The sequence below is a fragment of the Dicentrarchus labrax genome, unplaced genomic scaffold, assembly GCF_905237075.1.
Source record: "Dicentrarchus labrax unplaced genomic scaffold, dlabrax2021, whole genome shotgun sequence".
In the NCBI taxonomy this organism is placed as follows: domain Eukaryota; kingdom Metazoa; phylum Chordata; class Actinopteri; family Moronidae; genus Dicentrarchus; species Dicentrarchus labrax.
In genome coordinates, this window is record NW_026136707.1 from 17,984,059 (window position 1) to 18,011,144 (window position 27,086).

The window sequence follows — 27,086 nt, forward strand, 5'->3', positions numbered from 1 at the left end:
ATGGGTTAGAAACTAAATGCGTAAAAAATCTAGCAAGAGAGTAACAGAGCTAGAAGGACATTAAAGGGATAGTTTACATGAAAGCAATGAGAAATTTTAGGTCAGTCAAATTCAGGCTGCACATGAAAAAGAGACATAACTGTACGAGATAGGCAACTGTGTCTGTACTGTAGAAAGAGAAGAAAGAGAAAGAAAAAAATCAAGGTGCCCGTTTTCTCTAGAGAGAGCTGTTCAGCCTAGAGGAGAAACACAAGGCTCATTCATATTAATACCAAACACTAAAATCTGTTAGGAAAAGAGCAGATGGGAAATATGACAGCAACAAATGCACACTGGAACTGAGGGAGAAAAAAAAATGACAGGCTGGGAGAGCGAGAGAAAGGCCAGAGTGAGACAGAACAATGAGGCAGACAAAGTGTAGGACAGAGCAAGCAGAGACAAATAACACGGTCGAAGCAAAGGAAAGTTTTTCTTATTCTGATGAAACAATTGCACTAAAAAGAGTCTCAGAGGAGACAATGATATTGCTTCACAAAGACGAAGGGCCAGAGCTGCAAAGAGATAATACAATAAATATCCTTTGATTCAATTTCTTTTAAAATGTATCTTGTCCCAGCAATTAATTAATTCTGATTAATGCTCCTGAAAGATTAATGATGAATCTTTCTCAAATGTCAGAGCTGAGACAGAACACTCAAATCAAAACCACCATACTTTTTCCAGGGTGGGTATGATTTGTTTTAGTTTTTTCTATGGTGATTAAATATTTGCAAAGAGACCTGGAGTGGCAGGCTCTTTGCTAAACATTATTAACAGACACTATTTAGAGTTTAACCAAATTCAAAAAGGAATGATATTGTAGTTGCAACATAGCTTGCTCCTAACTCAACAGCACAATTTGATCAGAAAATGGATGATATTGCATGTTACAGGGTAATTCTACTGGAAAATAACTGCATTGTATTAAATTTAATTTCATTGAAATAATTGATTGAGCCTGGCAGACCAATCAGCAGACTATAGGCAGATTTTTAAATGATAAAGTGACTCAGTAACATTCAAAGCCCATGGACTGTGAACAACAATATGTTGTAGATACATTATATCAAGATGTATCTGCATAATTCTGCAATGCTTATTTCTTGTCTCAAATACAGGATCTGGGTCCCCACTCTTTTTAAACAATCCTTTTCAAGGACAATTTTTCAGCAGTTTTTCAATACACTGAAAAATTCACAATACAGGATGGCACTTACTCACAAACGGTCATATATTTTACTTGTAGACCAAGTGAACCCCAGTTTTATTCCTCCTTTTTTAGTGATGCAGGGTTTTGATAAGATGAATCAGGTTCCTTACAGCTAGGTGGTCAGTGTTTACGGGACACTCCACGTCAATGATGGTGGATAATTAGGAGAAACTTGAGTTTTCCAAAGCAGCTGGAACATTTAAGTGTGGAAATCAAAATAATGATTGCAGCCCAGCGTAGAGCAAGCATGTGTGATGGGTTCATGTTAATATTAATAATCTTTTATACAGCCTACATGAAATGATGACTTTCTTCCGCAAATTCAGCCTGTACACCTGGCCAGACCATGATAAGCAAAACAAAATTGATATCATCATCAGGTTATAATTAAGATTGAGGAAGAATTAAGGAATAACTGCTGTGTGTGTGTATTGTATGCTAGCATTACCGTGTGAGAGTAATCTGAAAGATCTTGTATCCAGCTATGAACGAGGCCAGTCTGGTCAGGCTCTGTTTGCCAGAACCCCCAACTCCTACCAACAAGGCATTTCCTCCAGGTGTCCGGATTATCCTCGACACCTAAACAAACAAAACCAAAAATACACACAAAACTAGGATTAATAAAGGGATTGTATATATGTGACAAGGAGAAAACAAGGAGTGGGAGATTGTGTGTGAGTACAAGTACATGTGAGCAAGCAAGCATTTAAAAGCTTCACAAATTAAGTTGTGCTAAAATAAAACTGGCAAAATAATTTTGGGCTTTATGGCTGTCTGAGCACATCTAAGGGCTTTCAAATGCAAACAGCTTAACCATTCAATAAAAAAGGGCCATGCCTTTTTCAGGTGGCCAGAGGCACGAATCCAGTGTGTTTCCTGTGTCTTAAGGCTCTGTCTGAGTTGTTTTTTTTATCTTGGCAGAGTGTGTGACATTTCATTTTTTATGCATGTGAACTTTATTTGCCTAATGAAAAAACAACAACATACACATTGTTCTATTCTGTAACATAAAAAGCTTATGATATCTATTCTTGGTAATTTATTACCATTTCTTTACTTTAATCACATTAGTATGGCTAAACATCTGTAGAGTACCTTGACCAGATGTATCATAGCATCTTGAAAGAAGACCATATCCATGCCAGTACCCCTGATGCTCTCATTGTAATGGTTCAGGAACATGTTTAGACGGTCCTTTAAACTCTCAAACGATTCCATAGGCTCATACACCTTGGGCAAATCAAAGTCTGAATCTTCTGGCTCCTCCCCTGTGAGGAAAGAACATTCTACGTTAAAATCATCAAAATACAAAACAAAATTCAATGTATTGTTTTAGTAGTACAGCAACAATATTGAAATATTGCAGTGCTGTTACTGACTGAACGGTACCTGTAGCCTCAGGTGCGTCTCGTAGAAAGTCGACAAAGTATCTGTCCAGTCCATAGTCAACCATGTTCTTGTGGTCCTCGCCAAGCTCCTCTTCTACCAGCTTAGCCAAAGCCTGGTCAAACCATTCCACGTCCTCAGGCATGGTAAATCTGTCAGCTATCACACGTTTGCACTCATGCTTCCACAACGCCAGCAGCACCTGGAAATCGTGTTTTCTTAATTAAGCCAGCAGGACAGCAAGACACTGAGAGCATAGGCAATATGGCAAATAGCATTGATTGGGAGGAAATGTTATATTAATTAATTGAATCATTGCATGAGTTTGATGACTAAGTAAAAAAGAGTCACAAGTGAAGCACTGAGCATCGCACACACTGCATCATTACTTACACTGAAATCCATTAAGCAGACATTGATTAGAAGTATTGATTGTAGGAATTCTGCACATAAAACAAACTCATCAGGAAATAAAAATTTGGGAAAGTTACGTTTATTTATATTCTATATTGTATTCTGTGTAGTCTATGTCTTCTTTGTTGAGTTGGCAGCCTCAGCAGGGATGTTGAGCATATTTGCCTTGACTCTTGGGTAAAAGACAGATTTCATTGTATTCAATTATTCAGTGAGGGCACAAACCAACAGGAGTTTGCCACCTCAGCAAGAACTGAGCTTGCAATGTTAGAATTTTCAATTCTTCCCTGCCAACAAACACTTCTGTCTCTCTCCAATGCTGTAAATATACTATATCTTAATACATCATGTAGTCACAGTAACTCTTCCACATAGGTAGGGATGTTGATCATTCTCTGTCATGGTCTCTGCACTACTAGTATTTACAGTACAGTAACCACGATCCACTACACTACCCTACACTTCTCATACTTCTCTCTATGCTCTGTTTACCAGACTATTGATGTTATAGCAGTGCAGTAACCTGGTTACTGTAAAACCTGCATGTACATGCAGTAGTGTGTACTTGAACAAAGGCTGACATATGTTAAGTATTACTTGAATAAGACTTTTTGCATTTGGGTTTATGTGCAGTGAGAGACTTACTTGTTACTGTCAGTTTAACTTTTGATTCAGTTATTTTAGATAGTTCTGAATTCTTTGATATACACATGCATTTTTGTAAAAACCCTACATACATGGTCCAGAAATCAGTTTTCACAATTTTCAAAATCTATCCATGTTCTCACCTGGACAGAGTTGACCACCTCAGCATTGGTATTAAGCATGCCTTGCCAGATCCTGGACAGATCTCTCAGGTTGAAGATGTAATGAAACTTGGCTGGAGTTGGAAGCATCTTGACCTTGGTCAACTGCCAGAGACGGCGGGTCAGAGACACCAAATGGAATACGGTACTCCGAACCTCAACAGTGAAACTGCGACGTGCACAGAAGTGGCCCACACCAATCACACCTATATAAAAGGGTCGATGGTGGGGTGGTTATTAAATTGAAGGTAGGAAAGTCACAAAAAACTTATCATTTATTCAGTATCAGTATATTAGCTTAAAACAAAGTACACACTGTAAGGGTAATGGCATTATATTTTGAGTCAACCTTATCTATTCATTACTGTAGGAACTAGATTTAATTACTTATATTGCAAGGAAAATATGATTTTCATCATTACTGTCAGTTTGTCACTTTAGTTTTATTATTATATAAGTTGGCACTGTAGTATCATCAATATTAGTGGTAAACACATTCCTTAACATTAATCAAATGTTTGATTCAACACATACAATGATTCCACTGCACTCTTTTAACTCACCAAATATCTTGTCAATGGAAGCATTAGAGGGCAGGGTACAGTTAAAGATGGAGAACTGCCTTTTCAGCCTCTGTGGAATGTCATTACGGCCTCCACCTGGATGGATCATGGCTGCCAGAAACTGAACGTCCACAATATTGGTGAACTCTCCCGGTTTCTCCAGATTGAAGAACCCATTTTGCTCCATCAGCTGCCTGACAATCTCATTAGTTACCTTTGATGAAGGGCAAAAGAGTAAGCTTTAATCAAGAGGTATATTTGTAAGTTCATGTTAGCATTCTTATTCCCTGTTATCATCAGTTCATTTAATTGTATCATTTAATTAAGTCACAGAAATGTGCTAAATTAAATTGTCTAAAATATAATAAATAAAAAAATATCTAAAAGTTAGAAATTACTAGGAATTTGTCATTATTTTAGTTAGATAGCAAATCAGTATTTCAATATTTCATTTCACTGATGTTGACTAACCTGATCTCCCCATTCGTTGATGACAGGCATGTTGATATCATCTATGAAAATGGACATTTTCTTCCCAGCAGGGGGTCCGTACGTGGTCCCCATTCTTTTATCCACATAACTCTCTACTGTCCTCTAAATAACAAACAGGGAGAGCAAAGAAAACATAAGACAACAGCAACATACAGTGACAACAAAGACAGTAAAAAGCACAAGGCTAAGGACAGCTCAAGCAAGTTCCACTCATACATAATCTATACTAACAGCTTGATCAATATGCAGCTTAGCCATGTACAGGGGAAAAACAGTGGTCCATCCTGCTGCCTGCACAGTATTAATCAGACCAGATGTCGAGCAATAGTAATTCACAAGTTAATGATAATCCATGACAATTTAACACAGATGTAGAGCTACCTATCTTCAGACAAAACTGCAAAGAATGAGACAGCAAGGTGTTTAATCTAGACTCATTAAGAGGAGAGTAAAGAGACAGTCCTAATTTACCTGGAACATGAGTGGCGTGGTAGCAGAAGAGAAGTTGAGACTCTTGCCCATGTGGGTCTCAGGATCATACTTTGATATGTAGCCCTTGATAATAACAGTCTTGGCTGTTCCTTGTTCTCCAATCAGCAGAACAGCCTAGGAAAAAATATACTTGTTTTTATCAGGGTAAACTTTCATGTAAGACAAAACTATACATGACAGATAATGTAAGTTCCATGCAGTGTGATATTTTAAATTCAATTCAATTTTATTTGTATAGCGCCAATTCATAACAAGTTATCTCAGGACACTTTTCAAATAGAGCAGGTCTAGACAGTAATCAAATAAAATGATTTACAGAGACCGAACAGTTCCCACTATGAGCAAGCACTTAGCGACGGCGGCAAGGAAAAACTTTCTTTTGATTGACTGATATGTCAACTTTACTAATAAATTAGAACTATTAGAACTTTATTTTGAATACATATATTTTTCATTGCCTTTAACGCAGAAAAGGGCCACAGGTCGGAGTCCAACCCATGGCCACTGCAGAGAGGACTCCATTAAACACTATTATGTTTCATGGCTGTAGCATAACAGAAGACATATGCACCCAAACATGCAGTAGCGTGTACTACACTATTGCACTTGGTTTAAAAAGTGTGCAATTGTTTGCGTAAGATAATAATAATTATTCATTAAGGCAAACCACACAGATCCATTTGATAAAACAATATGTGATGCAGGCTTGTGTTTAGCTACAAGTTTAAATCTCAGCAAGGAAGATAACTATGAGCTGACAAATGCAGTTCTACATACTGTAATATGTAAGTCTTTAATCTACGACCACAGTGGAAACATTACATGTTATCGCCTGAACAAATTGTTGTTAATGGTAAGAAAAACTAACAGACTGGAGCTAATGAAAAATGCATGCTGCATGAGCTACATGGGTTCAAAGCAATATTATGGACCTTTATCATAGTTAATGAAATTAAATTTGTGTACACAATTTAGATTCATCAACTTCTGGAAAAAGCATATCAAATATACCCAGTAAAAGTAAACCTTATCTTCACACATCCCACCTCTTTGCAAACACAGAATTCTCCTCTCATGGCATTATGAATCAAAATGACTCTTACACACATGCATACACATAAATACACACAAACACGCAAGCACGCATACACACACACAGGCACTATGATGAATGCGACGTAGTGGAGCATTTGATGGGCTTTTAAGTAGCGTATCGACCACAGTATCTTAATCTGGTCTTTTAGAAGAGCCGTGTTGCATCCAGCCATGCTGCCACATTATTGATCTGAAGCGTGTGCATATGTGTGTCCACTCAACTGTATCTAGGAATAAATTAACTATATAGTCAAAATAGAAAAGAGATTAAATGGTCGCTACTGTGTAAAACCCTTATCATAGGCCTTAAAGAAGCTATGAAGAGCAATGTATATAAACTAAATTAACTAAGTCTATAAAAACATACATCATATCAACACATCAAGAAGACTTTGTTTTAGAGCTATTTGATACTTTGAAACTCATGAGTTATAATGACTCTCTTAATGGATGTAGTCTTTCATTTTTGACTGCAGGACAAACAATATATATTACTTTTGTTTTCTTTCTGCAAACCTCACCTTGCCTTGCTTGGCCAGGGTCCGAATTAGGAAGTCTGTTCTAACATTGTCCACATTGGGGACCAAGATGGAGCTGTACTCTGGGGTGAATTCAGATGGATAAACGTACTCCTCCACTATGGTGCTCCAGTGGACCCACTGTCCTGGAAGAAGAATAAATGTGCAGACATTAAAAAGATGAAAAGTGTGGTGTAGAGATTAACACAAAATATGACAGTGACACTTTCAAGTTGTCTTCCAATTGATGAAATATTTCTTATTCACAGTATAATTTGATAAACATACACGTGCTTCTGAAATAAAGTGCAACATGAGGCATAAAGCTTCTGCTTGTCAAGGAACAGCTTTGATATTCCCTGACATCTAACCTCCAGATGATAACATCTGTTTATCAATGCGTGCATACCATCTGCTGTGACGTGGTAGTCAAACATGATGTCCTCACTGTCAGGAGGAACATTTGGCAAGTTTAGACAGATACTGTCATTCCCTCTGAGCCAGACCTCCATCTTTCTGCGGTCGTCCAATTCAAGTAAGGCTCCAGTGCTCCACATTAGAGCAAACACATACAGCCGCTCCAAGTGCTCTCTGGATAACTCACCACACTGCTCCTGTAAAGTAACACTTATTTTAGATCAATGACGTTGTGCAAACAAGCAAACTTTGAAAAGAGTAAAATGATGATGATGACTGATGGGGTTCCAACCTATACAGCATCTAACAAGGTCACAATAGATGCCTACAAGGTAATCTCAACACGAACGCAAAGTTTCAAGGACCCTCAAACAATTAACTGAAATTAAGGGAAAAACAATTCTCTCATCTAAAATAAAGCTACTAAACCACTGGACCATGCATTAACTAATTATTACTAATCAATTTTACTGCTATTGTAATTTATGCATCCACCCCAATGACATTTGTCAATGATCTTTTTTAAATATTTCTGGTGGTTTATGCCCTACAAAAATTACACAAGTGGCATAATTTGGGCTCTTATAGCTCTGTTGGTGATGTCAATTTGGCTTTTCTTCTGAAATTATTATGTGATTGAAAACTGTAAAAATGGTTCTTTCATTCTTTCACATGTCTAATCCAAGTTTTTGTTATTGTTTCACAAACTAAAGTAATAGAAGTATCTGATGGATTACAGATCCATTAGCTTCAAACTGTTAGGATTGTCTTAGAACAGCAAATGATTCAAATGCCTTTTTTACTCCAGCAGTCATTTCTTGGAAGCATGAATTAACATCTTAAACATATACAGATACACAGTAAGGGCTGTCTGAGTGCTATTTGTCCTTTGGATGGGAATTCAGAACAGTTGTAACCTTACCTTTGGTGGTATGAGCCCCTGCAGCATGTTGATGCACTGCATGATGACAAAGGCCTCTAGCATGTCCATCTTGAACTCTAGTGACTGCACACAGAAGCGATAGAGCTCAGAAAAGGAGGAAGAGAAGAGTTCCCTCAGCACATCTGCTTCCTGGGGGGAACGTTTCTTTAACCAGCCCTGAGAACAACAACCACATCATTGCAGTTAGTTAAGATTAAATGAAATACATTAGTTTCAAACAACACAAGTTATTTTTAACAAAACCACAGGCAGGCAGTGTGATGTTTACTTTTAGATGCAACAGAAATGTTAAATCCTCTGAACCAAGGCAACTATTGATGATTTTGATAATTGATATTGAATGACTAGTTGCACAAATGTAGGCAATTTTGAAATGATGTGCCCTTTATGCTCTTTTAATTATGTGCATTTTTCATTTAGATTTAAAAATGTAAAAAAGAATGATCACGTCTGTGTCGGTGTTCATTGCCATTCAGTAGTTAAGATATTTAGCTAAGGAACTCACAGTATAGTTATCTAGATCAGTGGTTTCTTAACAAGACCACGGCAACATCCAACTCATCAACTCTTATATGTCTATATGTGTATATATATATATACACACACACACACACACACACACACACACACACACACACACACACACACACACATACACACACAGATCGGTTTTAACAATTTTAGATTTAATATTGTTATAACTTTATGCTAAATTATATTGTGTATATTAAATGAATATTAAGTTATGGAACTAATGATACAGGCCAATTATTAATCACAAAGTGAATACAATTAAATCCACTAATATGTTAAATGTACTTAGGAGCTCAACCTGCAGGTCTGACACCACCAACAGGTAGTTCATAGTGTTGTTTTCATGTACAGTACACCAGGGACGAGAGCCAGATCAAACATACATGATGTTGGCAACGTGAATACCACAGTGAATGTGGTATTGTCGATCAAACAATGATGGAGCATTGAAAAACACAATAAAAACAGTTAGCTAAGCAGTGTTGAGTCTGATTTTAGTTTTGGTGGTCGATCCAGATTCAGTCCTGTCAGACAGTGTTGACGGCTGAGAGATCTACCAGAAGTTCTTTGACCTCTGTCTACAAAGTCAGATCTTTGCTCGGATCTTTACTTTTCAGACTGTTAAGATCCTGAAAAACTGCCAAGCTGGAGAGCGCGTTGTCTTACGATGACAATCAGCAACTGTGAATTGTCATGTCAATAGCTGCAGAATGACTGCATATCAAAATAGAGGTTTCAATGCAGTGATTTTTATATTAATCGCTTTTTTCTTCTGGTTGAAAATGTAAAAAAATAAATATAGTTAATGTAAATGTGGCTTTTTTTATGTGGTGAATGGTTACACAATAAATGAACAATGATATAATAAATGTTGCAACCTGAATACACCCACTTTACGAAGTACTGCTCTAGATTTTACTTAGCTGGTATGTACTGTAATATATCATACCATGAGAAATATTTAATGTTTAAAAAAAACATATAGAAAATTAAAATTAAAACACCTCCAGTATAGGGCTCCAGTTGAGCACTGAAGAGCTCATGAACACCATGCCATTGCGCGAGACGGTGGCTGGAGAGGCGTTGTCAATGTTATGTGGCTCAAAAACCACTTTACAGTTGGGAGCCATGGGTATACGGTCTCCATTTGCGAGTGTGAGAGTTCTGTTGTCGTCCAAAACTGAGTTTAGGTTCTCAATCCAGATGGCATCGACTGGTCCATCCAGGACTATCCATATGTTTTCTCCTGAAAGAGAAAAAGTGTTTTTGTTTGTTTACACGAATGTGAATATGATATTATGCATGACCTCACCCATAATCAGCAGGATGAAAAGCCTCTGAAAATGCATTTATTTCATGGAAAATATGGCACACCATGACTCCACTAAAATAGATTGTGTTGCTGAACTGCTGAGTCTACTGAGTTATCACTTTGCAACAAAAAAACGAGCTGAAATGTATCAGTAACAAAGAAAGAAAATAACAATAAATACCAACTGAGATCCAGAAACAAACACAAGACAGTCTACTTTGACTACACATACAGTATAGCTGTCTGTCTTTAATGAAAGTGGTTCAGGCTCCTGTGAAGCAAGTATGCTTGTTTAGGCAGAGGCAGATGTTTAATGTTTCTCCTTAATCACTGACTAAATCTGTTCTTAAACAAAAGGACTCATAGTTTGGTCAAAATATTCACTACCAATATGACTGCTTTCACATATATACACGAGTCATTAAAACAGATCAGGCTTGGCATGCTGTATCTGTTGAATCAAAATGTAGGTACAGCCTATTTTCACAAGGAAATCCCTAAGGAGCTCCGTCACAACTCCACATCATCTACTTTTCTACAGTGTAATCCTATTGGCTCAAAGCAACAAGCTGCATAAGTGAATAGTATTAACAGCAAGCAGCTGACAAACAGGAATGCACCCTGCTCAAAGATATGCATAACAGCATGAGAACATATAATGAATACATCAGATGCATATTTTGACACAAAAGTTAACACACATAATGTATATTCATACCAATACACACATGCATTTTTAATGAAGTGTGTGGGATTAGGACTGTGCAGAAAGATCAAACAGCTGTTGGTGCTGCTTTGAACTATGTATGCAAGGATGTCCCAAGATATTTAAACTTCTCTGCAGCGTAGTGAGATACTAGTTTTCCCAAAGAAGAAAGAAGCCTAGATTACCAAGAGTACTAATGAATCATTTGAGGAATAATTTCTTAACTTGGCAGTAATCCCTTTTATTTAAGTTGGAAGAGAGGATGCTGCTATGAAACCTTGCTCCCTTACATGCCTCTTAAACATTTATAACAACTTGTGCTAAGCTTCATATAGACGAAAGATATAGTAGGTTAATCTTAAAGCATGCATCGTTTTTCAATATTACTTTTGGCCTGTAAAATGAAAATGCTCAAAATGTTTATTAAGATGAAATATTCTATATTCTCTAATTTACACAAAATATTATTTAATTTACATAAACTACTCTATACTTACATTACCTCACATGAAACTAATTTCAAGTAAGCAACTTTTCTGACCTTTCTTTGCTCTCAATGTTTTCCTCCAAAGTGTGGAGAAGATGCCATCAGTCCAGTCGTTTGTAGCCACATCCAGTCGACCAAACATCTGAGGTGCTGTGATGGCTTTGGGGTTCATGCGCATCTCTTTGTGAGGCTGACCACACTCTGACAGAAGAAAGATATCTATGATATGATATCTAACACACCAATTTTATTCCAACAAAATACGTACACAAAAAACAACAACTTGCACACTGATTTGTGAGCTGTCACTTTAGGTTTAAAGGGAGATTAGATGATCCTCGCCTTGCCTGTCTTTGTCTCTCTCACACACAGACACATATGTTTTTGTCCCTTTTCCTTAACATGCATCCCAAAACATGCAAAACATCCTACCTGTCATGGCTTTCATCAACGTGTGTATACAGGTTGTCTTTCCGGCACCACTGGGCCCTAGGGCCATCATGCCATGTCGAACCCTCTGAGTTTCAAACAGCTGGATGACTTTCAGCTTCCAGGGGGGGTGGCTGATCAGACCTGCATCCTCAACCTGAGGGAGCACAATTATTGCATACAATTCTGCAGTTCTTCTATATTTACCACACTAAGCATATACTGTATAAATATACAAAGTACTGTGACATGTTCTGGATGAGACAGTATATTATACTGTATTGACAGATTCACATACAGGTTCACACACATTTAAAGGTCCAGTGTGTAACATTTAGCAGGATCTACTGGCAGAAATGGAATATAATAATCATAGGTATGTTTTTATCATCACCTGAAAATGAGAGTTGTTACATTTTCGTTACCTTAGAATGACTTTGAGCCGCAATGTTTCTACAGTAGCACAAAATGGCAACCGTAGTTTCTCTTACACGTTTGGAAGGGGAGGGTGAGGTCAGGGGGGTGAAATATGCAACTATATCACTAGATACCACTAAATCTTACATACTGGTCCTTTAAAGAAGATACATGCAGATATATATAACAACATAGTATATAACAGCGGGGAACAAGGCATGAAGGATGAAGGCATCCCTGCAGTAATGTATGTAATGTACCAATGTAATGCAGCAAAGACACACACAACAATCCTGCAATTTAGTTAACCTTTTACTGTATCTCCTACTTTCTGTTTCTATTTTTCTTGCCACAGTTACTTAGTCCTTAGGTCCTTGACAAATGTTAAATGATACCATTTGTATCCTTTTGGGTGCTTTATCTTGAGGGGTTTAAGAGTGCCATGAAAGATACGGCGTTCACACGGTCCATTAGTCTTTTGCCCGATTTTACACTGCTTCTTCATTTCTCTCTCTCACCCTCTGTTTACTTTTTCCTCAGACCTTCTCTCTCTCTCTCTCTCTCTCTCTCTCTATTCCTCCAGCCTTCTAACCTACTGTATGGCACTTGACTCATATACAAACTCATCCCTCACTCCCGCCTACCTGATTGTCGATGGCAGCCTCTAGTTCAGGGTAGCCTGCTTTATCAAGTTGGATGCCTGGGAAGAGGTCCTCAATCAAGCTCAGGAAGAGTGGCTCATCCTCATCGATCTAACAAACACACACAAGAACACACAGACACAAGTTAGCAAAAACCCTCACAAAACAGCTGAGTAGGATTTATCTTCAACCCTTCATGACTTTGTAGATTTTTATTAATTACATTCATATTTTTTTATTCTAATATTCTGCTCATGCTTTTTAAAAATCCTTCAATTTTGTTTTGCAATTTTAAGACGATCTATTCTAGCTTCTATCTTTTTCTTTTAATTGTATTATTCTATTCTAGACTGACCAGCTTAGATAGGTTCATGTCCCTGAGGACCCTCATAACAATGGTGGACTCCGTGTCACTGGGGTTGGCTCGCTTGGCTGCTCCCAGTGTCCTCAGCACTGACAGGATGTTCCGTAGGCCAAAGTCATAGTGAACCTGGACAATCACAAACAGCATTTTAGATTTGTCACGATCTGTTTGCAGACAACTGTGTAAAACCTTTATCTGTGATGAGTTAAGCTTTAGGCATTAACAGTTAAATTTGGGACCTATAATTGTGAATTACATTTCCCATGTGTATTTGCATGACAAAGCACACATGTGCTCTATTTGATGCCACTATAATCCTTATGATTCCCTTGAAGTTTAGTGACAAACAGCTTTATTATTATATCAACTTGAACTGAAATGCATTCTTGTACTTTTGCACTCTGTGTGCTGTGAACCATCCAATCATATAAATTCAACACTTAAAACACTGTGTATGTAAAAAGGGGTGGGAGGAAGTTAGCAAAGCTTAAGTCGGTAACTGTCACATTTTGCACTCAGAACTCATCCATTTTTTTACCTGTTTGGATAGTTGCTCCTCACACAGCTTGTAAAGAGTGAAGAACTTACGGGCCAGCTCCATGTTATCTATAAACCCACAACTGGCCAGTTTTACCCTAATGATAATCTGACGGTCAGGAACCATCATGGCCACAGAGCGGAAGTTGATCTTCAGGTTCTCAGGAAGCTCCTGGCGTCCAGCATAACCTGGGTTCTGATTATGTAGACAAGGACAAGCAGAGTTTCAAATTAGGTGAAAATAGGAAAAACTTCAATGATAATTATGAGGAAATATAATATTGCATATTGTATCACACAGAACATTTAGATATAGAGATTAGAGATTATACAGTTACACAAAAATACATCACATAAATACCAAAAAAATCATCTGGACCACATAAGAGACAGAAAGTCATACAGCTGGTTGAGAAATGGAGAGAAGCCTGCGAGCTAGTTCAGGCAGGTCGACTCGAGCTGTGCTGATTACACACATGACATGCCTTATTCCATAATCACTAACCAAGCGCTCCCTTCCAATCTGGCGGTCTATTTAAACTGCACAATTTCCCAGCTCTCCCTCTGCTCTGTCAATGGTGCTGTTGCCCTGCATCCGTATTGCTGCTGCTGCTGCTCTGTAAGCTATTGCTGCCTGCTGCGTCGTAAGCCCCACCACCACCCCAGCATCCACCTGTAGGCTCCGACTGGGGGTTAAGGTCTTTGCGCATCACTCCCCAATATCTCATGTAAACACATACGCGGGGAGTGATGAGGTTGGAGCCTAGACGCAAAAATGTAAATATGCTATACTGTTTAATAAACATTCCACGTGAGTTGGCTGACTGAACTAGAGTTTTAGGTAGGAAGGTGCAGGCAGTATGCATACAGACTATCTTTGCATTTACTCATAATGGCTATACACCAAAAAAACGACACAAAAATATTAAATTGATACTGGAACATCATTAAGTTCATAGCAAGCTCTATCTTTCAGCTAGTTAAACCCCTACGGACACAGCTCAGGCCCTCCTCTCCACAGAGCCTGCCTTTGATTACTGTCTCCACTCACTCACTCACTCACTCACTCACTCACTCACTCACTCACTCACTCACTCACTCACACACACTCACACACACTCACACACACACACACACACACACACACACACACACACACACACACACACACACACTAAAAACAATAAAGAGTGATCTCTGACCTCTTCCCACATGGGAAAATTATTCCACTGTTTAATGACTTGCCTTGGGTTGGCAACTGTGAAAGTGATCTAACTATTACTGTATTTAGAGTTTGACAACGAACACGGACTAATATTATTAATAAGAGGCAGACCCTCATGTGTAATATTGTACAAACTATAAAATATGATATGGTCCAGGTAATTCCATATAGCTACGCTCATTAAATCTTATAAAATTGTATGATTTGACAGATTTTTTTAGGCATGCTTTCTAAATACAAAGCCCTAGTTTCTTTGCTTGGAATAAAATGTGTCTTCATGTGGTAAATCCTGCAGCTAAAACTACAGGTTCTCTTGACGTACAAGTAGCTCTTTACATACAGGAGTATGTACCCAGGTGCATCAGCCAGCTTATATCTTACACATAACCTTCTACAACAGACAACCTAACACTGCACAGCATTATAAGACTATATCAGTACAACATGATACATCATATACATTTTTAAATAATGGCACTGTTGTGTCACTGACCATGGTAAGGAAGATGCCAAACTCGGGGTTCATATCCACATTGTCTCCATCAGTAAAGACAAAGTTTTTGCGACGTTCCTTCTTGCAGGTGAGAACTATCGCGATCTGCTGGGCCGCCACCGACAAAACTGGGAGGTTGATGCGGTTGAACTCGTCAAAACAACCCCACGAACCAGACTGAGCCAGACCTGGAAATCAGACAAATGTTTAAAAACCAAATGGTGGCTCTGTACAAACTATTCAAAATACCAAATTGTCCTAAACCCCTCAAGCTGTGCACAGAACTTTGTGCCTTTTTAGGGCTCTATCCCTACACTTTTTCTGGTGCCGCTCAAATTGCCACAACACAATAGCACCAATGCTTTGTGACTTTTACCTTTGAATATTCTTCCCAAGCCTCTGAAATCCATCTGGTCAGAACAGTTGAAGACTACAACATACTTTCCCAGACAGCGTCCCATGTCTTTTGTGGTCTCTGTCTTACCTAATAACAAAAGGCAGATTTGTCACATCCTAAAATGAGATGAAACCATTTTTACTAACAGAAAACCAAACAAATTCCCAGACCAAAACACGTACCAAAACTATCTTTCTAATTGGGTGGTTCCCCGACATTTTGTGACCCCTAAAATGAAGCAGTGTTGACTTGTGACCCCTCTTCACAGGCTGAATACATACAACAAACTTTTCTCATTGTTCATGTGGATAATTGTCTAAATTATCTTTATATCTTAGTGGAGTCTGAAATAGTAAAACTATCTAGTTTAGATTAAAAAAAAGGAATTACAATTATAAAATGTCCATAAAGTTGTTTAGCGGGGCAATATCCCATAAATAATTTCACAACCCTTGAGATTTAATTTGGGATCCCTTTGTAAAGGTCCTCCAGGTAAGGAGTCACCACTGTAATCCAACAACGGATAGCACCAAAATTAAAGAGATGCAGTCAACACCTTTTTTTTTGTGTCACTATTCCATGTTCTTGATGCCATTTTACAATAGTTTAATACAGCCACAGTAGTACATATGCAAGCCCCGAGTGTTATGTTCCATCACCTATCAACCAATGTACTACTAGTGTCCATTCTAAAAGCAGTATTTCATAGACACATTGTAACAATTGATACTTTTAGACCCCAGTCTTACCTGTTCCTGCAGGACCAGCAGGCGCGCCACCCATACTCATACCAAGAGCCTGGGCTAGGGTGATGTAGCACCTGACCAAACATGGACAGGAAGACAGTTGTACTTCAACGGCATAATAAGGTTAAGAATTTGCTTCCCCACAAAGCAGTTTTCATTTTCCCTCACATTGAATCTATCACAGGATAAAACTAATATGATATGAGTCTCCACAGGGAAGTTGGAGGTCAGGCACAGCTAGAGAGTGCTGCCCCTGAAGCTGGTGTGGATTCTGTGTCTTGCTCAAGGACACTTCAGCAGAGGATGACTGACACTGGGACCTGACCCAGGCCCTCTGGTGTAACACCCATTTTCATTGCATGGCTGGCCTAAGTCAAAAATCATGATGAAACTGTGCTTGCAACAAAATCGTGTGTCCTTCAGAAAAAGTAGAACAAATAAGAGCATTGCCATTAAAATAATCAACAAAACTGATTATTTTCTAATTAGCATTGTCCCTTTACTCATTCTCAAAGCTGATGCTGTGGCAGAGAGGCTAACACAGAGAACGTGAAAGAGAAAGATTAAAAACAGTTAGTGACAGAAAGGAAAGCAGCAGACACTAACCGAAGGGAAGGAATCGTTCAGTGTTTCAGGCAGGGAAAGAAGGCAGTGAGAAAACCATGACTGTCTTGGTGCCTTCGGCTATAAGGACAGCGAGCCACTTCTTTGGAGAGCTGCTGTCTGATGTCTGCTGGTAGCTCCCTCCCTGCTGCTGTCTCTTCTCATTTCTTTCTCCTTGTCTCTCATCTCTTTTCTCTCTGTCTCGTCTCATATTTCTCCCTCTCTGTCTGTTAGTAACTACTGCCTAGCTTTCTGTCTGATTGTCTTCCTCTTTTTCTGTCAGTCACATCTTCTGCCAGTGACAGAGGTGATGACCACTGTGCAAGAGTGCCTACTCCTCCTCTCTAATTTCTTCTCCTTCCAGTTCCACTGCTGTGGAAACTGTAATCAATTGAATATGAATTGATGTTATAATGAACATTTCTACTATAGCACCTGAATATCAAATACAGTTTTAACATTTTCCAAGGAACTAAGGACAGTTACCAGTATGTATCTTGAGCAGTTTTATAAAATACCTTGTTATTGCTATGAACAATTGCCTATTTCCATCTGATCTACGAAAAACTTTAGAGACTAAAGGCAGTATAAAATTGTTGACTCAGTACAAACTATGGTCACATTTTCTCTGCCCTTGTTCAAGCTGTGCTGTAAAAATGTTGATGTATTTCTCAAGATTTTAAACCTAAACCTTCAGATGCTTACATTGTTAATGATAACTTAGGCCTGGGAAATAAAACAATAGCAATATTTATCGACAATAGCAGTAAGAAAACGTTTCAATGGAATATTGATAGTTTCACGCAAATGCATTAAATGCAAACAACCATGAAAGCATATCACGAATATGACCTGGGCAATAAACAGCCTATATATAAATATAAAACATACACACTGTTGGGACAGTGTTTATCTATTGTGTTGGTGTGTTGGCTACTATTTAAAAAGGTAAAAATATCAATGTCTGTTTATCTTTTGACAGTACTTGCTGATCAGTATAACTTAAAATGCATTCTTACCATTTTAATCACTCTGACCAACAGTTAACTGCCCTGTACAAAAACCCTAGGACTCTTAATATCCATTGAACCTGGAAACTATTTAATACTTTTTTTCCCCAATGTTGAAATTTTTCTTTCTTAAAACAAAACATAAATTCTAATACATCTACCTATGCTGTGCATACTGTATGCACTGTACCTACAGTAGACTGTCATATCAACCTACCTCATGTACATAAAGATACCTGCATGTAAAATATTTATTTCAGCATCCTTTGCACTCTGCACCATTGCACTATTGTCTACTGTCTACAAATGTTTGTTTATTGATATGTATAACTACACATATAAGTCTATGTCTTTTTTGTTGAACTTGTTCTGTTTATTTATGCTGTTAGTCTGTGTCTGTACATTGAGAGCAATGTAAAACCAGAGTCAAATTCCTTGTATGTGCACACATACCTGGCCAATAAAAGTGATTCTAATTCTGATAATACTGCCTTTATGAGTGTGCGTATGTGTGATGGATGGCCCTCTACCTGTCAGTCAACGGTGTAATGACAAGCCTTTCAGTGCAGCCCAGGAATTCATTCTGGTAGACAAAGCCCACGTCTGTGATGTTGATGATCATCTTGTCTGAGTCCTCATTGAAGTAGAAACGACACTGCTTCAGCCACTCAAAGTCATTGGGGCTTTTGACATGGAGCCGGCACTGGAGGGAGAAAAAGGATGAAGAGTAAAGAACAGAAGAGCAATGGAGAGAAGAGAGACAGGCAGAGAAAGAGAAGTGGAGAAAGATAAAAGGATGGAGAGACAAGATAGCAAGTGAAGAACAGGAAATCGAAGGGCACCATTCAAGAGGTGATGTGAGGTGAGAGATAAAAGCAGGAAGAAAGAGGGAAGGAGGAGTGGAAGGGCACGATGTATAATGGGGCATGAGGTGACAGGAAGGTTACATTAAAAAGGTGGAAAGAGGGGGAGAGGCAGGTAAGGGGATGATGAAAGAACAGAGGTCAGAGGCCATGAGATGAAAATGAGGTGGAAGGAAGGTAAAGGAGACAGAAGGATGACAAAAAAGACACACAGACAGACACACACACAAAGTAATGGGTAAAATTAGTATTTACAGTCCAGTGAAAAGAGGTGACAGAGGGTGATGAATCGAGAGATGAAAAACAAAAAGATAAAAAAGTGTAAGGAGGACAAAAGGGGAAGGGGTAGAATAGGGGCAATAGTTAGGAGATATCATAGGAGAGTGAAGTGAGGTAAAGAGAACAGAAAAAGAGGCAGGACAAGGGAAAAGTTTGTTGGAGAGAAAGAAGACGGGAGGAGAATAAATGAATGCAGGTACGAGGGGATTAAATAATAAACTTACTTCACACCTGTGCTATTCACCTTTGAGACCAGCCGGGCAATGTACTGTGCCTGAAGGGGACTTCAAAGACAGCCCTTTGTCTAGGTCTAAATATCACTTGACTGCCAATGAAAATGCTTTGAAGACTTTTGTCAGATAGAATTGACTCCTTGCAGCAAACACCATTTGGTATTCTGACACCCCTACCCTGGGGTAACTGAATATCAAAATGCAGTTCTACAAATGGATAGCTCTCTTGAGCAGGGGATTGTGATTAGATTAGATTAACAGAAATTGTAAAGATCTTGTTTGTCTGGGCAATTGTACTTAGTATACTGAGCCATCCCACAAAAGGTACTACTAAATAATCAACATACTCACCAAGTCATCAAATATGTCCCTCTGGTGGACATGTATGGTGATAAGGGTCTCATACTTGGTCCTCTCCACAGCCCCCAGGTCTCTTGTTGTCATGTCAATCAGCGTGTTGAGCAGATCTAGGAAGAGCTGGTTGGTTTTGGCCATAATGCGCCGATCATATCGAGCATTGGTCAGAGCCTCCTCAGAGTCCCTTGTCCATATCATCTGAATTCCTAGCAAGCCAACCTAGATCAAGGACAAGGATATTTGGTTTGGTTTGATGGTCAAATGATGAATGATGCTTCAAATTGTAATCATTGCCTTGTTAAGCCATCCATAAGAACATTTCTTTAATTACCTCCCTGAATACAGAAACACATCTGGAATTGAGATAAGGACAACAAAAGGTATTGGAACATTCACAAAATATCTCCAAAATTAACTTCAGTGCAAGATGTTTTTTAGTACACAAATCTACTCAATCACAGTAGGCTGACAATCAAAGACAGTGACAGTATGGCCCATGTTTTGAAATATTAGGGGATTAGTTCTTTCAATCCAACTATGATCTACCTGAGCAGGAAAGGAGTTAAGGAAGTCGATGAGCTGGAAGCCAGAGTCCTGGATGGTCAGGGCAGCTTGTCGGATCACCAGGTGCAAAGACCTCTGGGATTCCTTCAACAGAGCATTGAGCCAAACTTCCACATTACCCTCTGCTGTGACAGGACGCTCCAGCTCCACAGTCTCTCCTTCCCGTGATGATACAGCCAGAATACGGTCGTATACCTGAGGACGATGACATGTATGATGAGACTTATGTATCAACACAATTTGGATCAGTCAAATATTAACAAATCATTTTGTGGCCTATTATTGTATTATATTTTATTAAGTCTGTTGCAATTGTTTTTTCAAGACCTTTAGTTCTGCAAACAATCTCTTTGGGTCACTGGGTTTGAAAGATGTCAGTGTTCTGTTAGACTGACCTGTCAGAAAGCCAACTGTGTAATACAAACAATAAAAACACTCAAAAGGGCTCCATGAAAAATTCACCTTGTCATGGAATCGGACGCATTTGATGTTGTCGAAGACATTGAGAAGGTGGGCCTGGATTGTGTGGGAGTCAGAGGCCTGGCCCAGGATCTCCAGCAGGGCAGGGTCAGAGACAAAGAAGAAACGAGGAAACAGCAGACGCTTCTTCTCCAAATAGCTGTTTGACAGCATAAGACATTTTTTTTTTACTCTCAAAGCAGTTTGTGTTAGAAAACACACATGTAAAATAGTTGGCAGCAAAACATTACAATAAATTTTGGATTTAGCTCCTCCCTTAAAATAATACACTTACCCTCCACATTGTTTTGAGGTCTGAGTTGATAAGGATTTGAGTCCTTTGTACTAACCCTGTAAGTGACTTCTGGCAGATTTCCAGCTGTTCAAGGAGGTGAGGAAGCAGCTGTCCCATTGTCTCATCTCCCACACATGACTGTACTACATTGGGCATCTCGTGGGCTCGCATCATGATCTTCACCCATGATTTGTCGATGTTAGAGAATCGCTTTGCTTCCTAAAAAGGTTGAGAAAATTATTCATCTAGTTATGGTTGTGTTCTTTGAAATGACTGAACACTGAAATACAAGAATTAAATAGACCACTAATGGCTTAAATTTAAGAGAATCATCAGCAACAATTTTGGCATTACTTCCCAAGGTCTGGTAGCTGTCTTTTACAAATATTCCGTTCACAAATAATAGATTTCTGATAAATTATTATATTAATGAAATGTAAATGTAAGGCATTAAAGAAGAGAGGGGACAATTTTGAACTGAGTTCTGATAACCATGTCATTTCAATTATATAAAACGTGATTAATTCACTATGACATAATCTACCTTAGGCAGCTGTTTAGCGATGTCTCCACCCACAAACACGGCCTCCAGGTAGATCCAGAGGTTCTGGACAGTCATCCAGTTTTCTATGATATCAGTGGTGTTGGAAAGATTCTGAACCCACTTCTGAATTTGGGCTTTAAATGGGGTGTTGTACCTGGGAAATAAGTTACATTATCATGTAAGCCTTACATTAAAGCACACACAGAGACAGCGGGCATTTTGCTTTGAACTCCACAAGGCAGTCAATACATTCCCAGGCCTGTGGGGGCAGAACAAGTCCCCCAAAAGTGTCCTGATGCATTTTAATTTAATGTCCCTGATCATTTAAAATACCTGTTGCTCATAAGAGACCCCAACATCATCAGGCTGTCCTCCATGCTGGTAATGATCTCTGATGTGCTGTCTCCTCTCAGCAGCAGTTCGCCACGGGTCTTAAAATTGGCAAACGTAAAAGTCTTGTTGTCCCACTCAGCAATCACCTGCTTCAGCTTCTGCTCAATGTCCCGCTCTTTCACAGCACTGATACAGATATCCTGCATAAGAAACACCAATATTTGTTCAAACATTGGCAATAACATGTTCATTATCCCCATCAGGATATTAGTAAGTTAGTATATACAGTTGTCACGACTTCAGCCAGCTCCTAATTTTTATTCTGTTGTCTGCTCCATTTTCCCTACTATATAGTTACTCTCCTGTCATTTCAGATCCAGCCACTCCCACATTTGTACTTTGGGATTAATCGCAGGTGATGACTACAACAAATTTCAAGTACAAAGAGAATTAATTAATTAAAAAAAAATATTAAACCTTTTATCAACATCGTTATCATTAGCACATCATCATATCATTATTGATATTATCACTGAACATATTTTTTCATTCATATCATCACCATTATTTTTTGGAGCATATGTAGTCTACTATTCATTCTTACCTCAATCTCTTCTTTATATTTGAGCAGAGGAGCCTCCATAATGTTGCGCAACTTGAATGTATCTGTTTCCACTTCAAAGGTATGTCCAGTCACCTTGGCACAAAACCAGAAAGATTTGTTGGTCAAATTGTGGGAAAGTCTTTAATTGTTAAATGTTAAAGCGTCAACTATCATTATCACAACAGTAGATGTTGATGATGACTGTCTTTTAAGTGAAAATAACTGCAGTTGGTGACCTTGTTTCACTGACCTCAGTAATTCTCTTCCAGTGGCGAGTCATCATTGCCTTGTTAGTCATGAGTTCCAGCAGGGGGCAGCACTCACTGAATTCATCAATTGTTTTCTTCAGGTCCAGGAAAGCCTGCCACTCTTTCAGAGCACGAGGCAGCTTGCGACACCTTGTAGTTAAAGGATATAATAGTCAACGATTTAGAGATTTATTCTGCATGAAACAAAGTGCAAAAGGTGTATACACTATATGGCCAAAAGTCAGTAGATATCCCTACTAATTATTGAATTCAGGTATAGCAGCCACACCCGTTGCTAACAGGTGCATAAAATCCAGCACACACCCATATTTCCATTGATAAAGATTTCAAATTGGTTGTAAAAAGCTCAGAGACTTTAAACATAGCACGTCATTGGATGCCACCTTCACCACAAGTCAGCTCATGAAATTTCTGCCCCACTAGATCTGCCTCGGCCAACTGTAAGTTCTATTATTGTAATGTAGAAAACGCCTAGGAGCAATAACAGTTCAGCCACAAAGTGGTAGACCCCGCAAACTCACAGAGCAGGGTCAACAAGTACAAACTGCATCATCTGTTGCATTACTCACTACCAAATTCTTCCTCTGGAAGCATCATCAGCACACAAACATTGCATTGAGAGCTTTTTGAAATGGGTTTCCATGGTCAAGGAGCTGCACGCAAGTGTCATCACCATGCACAATTCCAGGTGTCGGCTCAAGTGGTGTAAAGCACTAAACAGAACAGACTCCACCACTTGAGTCTGGAGCAGTAGAATGTGTTCTTTGGAGTGATGAATAACACAACTACTGAGTCTGGCAGACTGATGGCCAAACCTTGGTTGGTGGATGGGAAAGCAACCTAAGAAAATGCATAGTGCCTACTGTTAAGTTTGGTGGAGGATGGATTACAATAGTTTGGGGAAGGCCCTTTCCTGTTCTGGCATGACTATGCCCCTGTGCACAAAGTGAGCTTGTGAAGGTCTGACTTTTGGCCATATAGTGTGTGCGTCCTTTTGAGACACACATGCACCAGCACTTTTGCCCAGTGTACCCAGCCCAAAGTAACACTTCTAAAACTGATAGACAGCATATCTGCCAGAGGAAGGAGTTGTCCTGTCTTCTTCAACTGTTACGTCAGCACATATTCCCCTTGTGACTAACTGCTTAGAACCTAACCTTCAACTAGTTTCAGCAGAACACAGTGGAGACATAATGAAAACTACTTTTTCTTTTAGCTTGTATATCCAAGCCCCTTTTCCCTTCAATTTTTCTTTGAACCATGCGCAATGAATAAACTCTTGTAGAGGACAGAATGCAAAGATAAATGTGGAAGGCAATGGTAAAACTGAAATCCTTCAGAGCATTCATGCACGACTTAATGAAAAACATTTTATAGGATCATTTTAAGGGAAAGACTTTGTATCAGGCTTGATGCTAAAGGGGAAACGCACTATTGAAAATCATTTAGATCATTATTTGATGGACACCCACTTCCTGTGGCAACATGTGACAGCCTGATTCATATGTGCAAAAGACACTTTTTTTTCTAGATTAATCCGTAAAACTGTTCTGTTTAGTTTTGTTTGTTTCAGTTCAGTAGAAGGTGCATATTTCCTGGAAATGTCTCACTGTCACTTTCACTTCCAGCTTAGCTAAGGTCAGCCCAACTTGGGTTAAAACAGTTCAATACTGATCAGTTAAATTCACTTAAAGGGGCCCTGGAGTTTTCTGGTAAACAAACAAAAGTTATGTTTGCATTTAGCTCCATAGTACTACTAGGTCCATAACTCCACAGAGAAGCTTTAAATGTAGTATTAAGATTTATGTAAATAAACCTTGTCTGAAAGTCCAGTAGCTCGTTATTGATCTTCTCAATGTGGATGTCAGCCCAGAGGATATCATAGTAACCATTGACTGTTTCGATGACATTGTTGTAAAGGCCATACAACTTCTGCAACAGAGTCAGCTGCTTCCTAATTTCCAACAGCTGGGGATGCTGGGTAACAGGAAGTCCAAATAGCTCTTCTCCTCCTGTGTAAGTGGTGTACTTCCTGAACAGGTTGTCAAATCGATTCTAAAGAAGAGAAGAATGGCAACAACTTTTCAGTACAGTACAAACATTTTTTTAATTATATACAATTATTTAATCTAGCAGCCATGTATTTCAGCCAGTGGACATTTGGAGTAAAATATATAATACACAGAGTAATAAAAGTAATACAATTCATAAACATTAAAATAGCAAGACTAAATAATCAACTTAATTATTATGCCCAGCTTAGATCATCATTAACAAACCTGGAACATGATGAGTCTATCACTGGCATCCTGAGGAGCTAGCCCCACCACCATGGGGCCATCCTGAAACAGATAGGAAAAGGTAAGGCCATGGGTACATCCCAATTCCCTATATTTCCCTAACTTGCATCTTTTGCTCTCATCTTGGTCCCTCCAGCTGGAGATTCGAGAAGAGATGTAAGGAAAATATGTGAGAGAGTCATAATTAACAAGCCATGTTAATTATGTGCTGTAACAACAATAAACAGCTTGATGCATAGTTAGCACATAACTGTAAGTGTCTGAGAGGGCTGTCTAAGGCTTTGAGTGTTTGTGCACTTGCATCATGCATTTTCTGTCTCGTGTTTCCTTTACCTTCTCATAATCTTGGTAAAAGTGTTGACAGTCTTCCAGGAAGGTCTCAACATTGCTGACCAGCTCTCCTCTGAAGTTGGGCTGCAGGGCCACCAGCTCGTTCTGTATCTCTGTGCTCCGGGACAGCAGCTTCTCCCAGGTGTAACGCAGCGTATCCACCTTATCAGCCTCCTCTTTTGCCACTGACAGCTCATATTTATGCAGCATGGCATAAGACTCCTGTAAGGAAAAAAAACAAAAATGCTACATTTTTCATCTGACATCTACAAACATTGGCAAAACATAGGTACATAATTTTGTTTTGAGTTTCAATTCCTGCAATTCCTTTGCATTGCCATTGAGCTTCTGATACAGGACTCTACTCAAATGCCTTATGTACAGAACAGTAACCTGCATGTACACACTTGCTATAGAAAACCATTCTCACTACATACACTAAAGAAACACTGCTGAAATGCTCTCATGTACACTACTGAAAACATCAAGTCCTGTTCCCCACTGTATCCATTTGTGTGCATGTGTAAAGTGGATCAACAACTATCATGCTGTATAAAAGACCTAATGCTGTGCTTTACCTCTATAGGACCAACTTGAAAATCAATAGATATTAGGTGCTCTCTGATCTCCTTGAGTGCTGCCATGGCGATTCTGATATCATCCAGGTCTTTGATCTGCCGATTCAGTTTCTTTCCTGCTTCATCAACAAAAGCAAAGATCTGCTCCATCTCCGAGCGATATTTCCTGTTACAGTACAGTCCGTAGTCCACCATCCAGTTCTTAGTTTCAGCAGTGAGGGACATCTTCAGGTCCACTGGAACAAAGAAATACATGTGAGCATGCAGAGATCAATGATGGGCTGGTTAGAAGTCAATTTTCTATTTCATGGTGGTGTCAAGTATTCTTTAGACTCCTTATCAGAAATTGAGAAATGATCAAAGTGCTGTATTTTATCAAAGCAAGATGATGCTAAATAAATAAATAAATAAATAACAGCAGAGAAAGCAGTTTAATCTAACCTGTGAACAGAGCTAAAGCTCCTACAGTGATGAACTCTGGTTCAGAGTTTATTTCCAGCTCCAGATCTCGATAGAAAAGAATCTGGCTCTCAAACTCTGAGAGCAAGGGACTGCCCTGGATGAATCTGTTAAAAAAAACAAAGCAACCATTGTTGTCACTGGTAAGAATCGGATATGTATATGAGTCATTTAGTTTAACATACTTCCGCATGGTGTCTTCGCGGTCCTTTCTCCAGATGTGATGGTAACGGCTAAAACGGTCAAGAGCAGTCATCACTTCCTATACGGTAATATAAAATAAGGGTTAAGTAGGAAATGGGAGGTATTAGAAATGATGGGAGATTAAAACACAAATACTAAA

General features: G+C 38.9%; 1 protein-coding gene across 3 annotated transcripts in view; it reads right to left on the reverse strand.

The window, feature by feature from the left end:
• Nucleotides 1-27,086, reverse strand: part of dnah5 (dynein, axonemal, heavy chain 5) — a 97,997-nt gene that overhangs the window by 45,585 nt on the left and 25,326 nt on the right. For all 3 annotated transcript variants that reach the window (XM_051406558.1, XM_051406557.1, XM_051406556.1), the window contains 34 exons: nt 26,929-27,005; nt 26,726-26,850; nt 26,285-26,520; nt 25,710-25,928; nt 25,356-25,418; nt 24,893-25,131; nt 23,058-23,205; nt 22,808-22,900; nt 22,204-22,403; nt 21,871-22,024; nt 21,382-21,545; nt 21,035-21,191; nt 20,555-20,767; nt 20,003-20,227; nt 18,807-18,979; nt 16,667-16,737; nt 15,897-16,004; nt 15,521-15,708; nt 13,804-13,998; nt 13,257-13,391; nt 12,905-13,012; nt 11,847-12,000; nt 11,469-11,615; nt 9,914-10,155; nt 8,355-8,531; nt 7,425-7,629; nt 7,019-7,161; nt 5,382-5,516; nt 4,890-5,012; nt 4,419-4,632; nt 3,838-4,061; nt 2,639-2,837; nt 2,345-2,517; nt 1,698-1,828 (listed from right to left, as the gene is read on the reverse strand). In XM_051406558.1, coding sequence (XP_051262518.1) covers nt 1,698-1,828; nt 2,345-2,517; nt 2,639-2,837; nt 3,838-4,061; nt 4,419-4,632; nt 4,890-5,012; nt 5,382-5,516; nt 7,019-7,161; nt 7,425-7,629; nt 8,355-8,531; nt 9,914-10,155; nt 11,469-11,615; nt 11,847-12,000; nt 12,905-13,012; nt 13,257-13,391; nt 13,804-13,998; nt 15,521-15,708; nt 15,897-16,004; nt 16,667-16,737; nt 18,807-18,979; nt 20,003-20,227; nt 20,555-20,767; nt 21,035-21,191; nt 21,382-21,545; nt 21,871-22,024; nt 22,204-22,403; nt 22,808-22,900; nt 23,058-23,205; nt 24,893-25,131; nt 25,356-25,418; nt 25,710-25,928; nt 26,285-26,520; nt 26,726-26,850; nt 26,929-27,005 — 5,558 coding nt within the window. The remainder of the gene's footprint in view (nt 1-1,697; nt 1,829-2,344; nt 2,518-2,638; nt 2,838-3,837; nt 4,062-4,418; nt 4,633-4,889; nt 5,013-5,381; nt 5,517-7,018; nt 7,162-7,424; nt 7,630-8,354; nt 8,532-9,913; nt 10,156-11,468; nt 11,616-11,846; nt 12,001-12,904; nt 13,013-13,256; nt 13,392-13,803; nt 13,999-15,520; nt 15,709-15,896; nt 16,005-16,666; nt 16,738-18,806; nt 18,980-20,002; nt 20,228-20,554; nt 20,768-21,034; nt 21,192-21,381; nt 21,546-21,870; nt 22,025-22,203; nt 22,404-22,807; nt 22,901-23,057; nt 23,206-24,892; nt 25,132-25,355; nt 25,419-25,709; nt 25,929-26,284; nt 26,521-26,725; nt 26,851-26,928; nt 27,006-27,086) is intronic.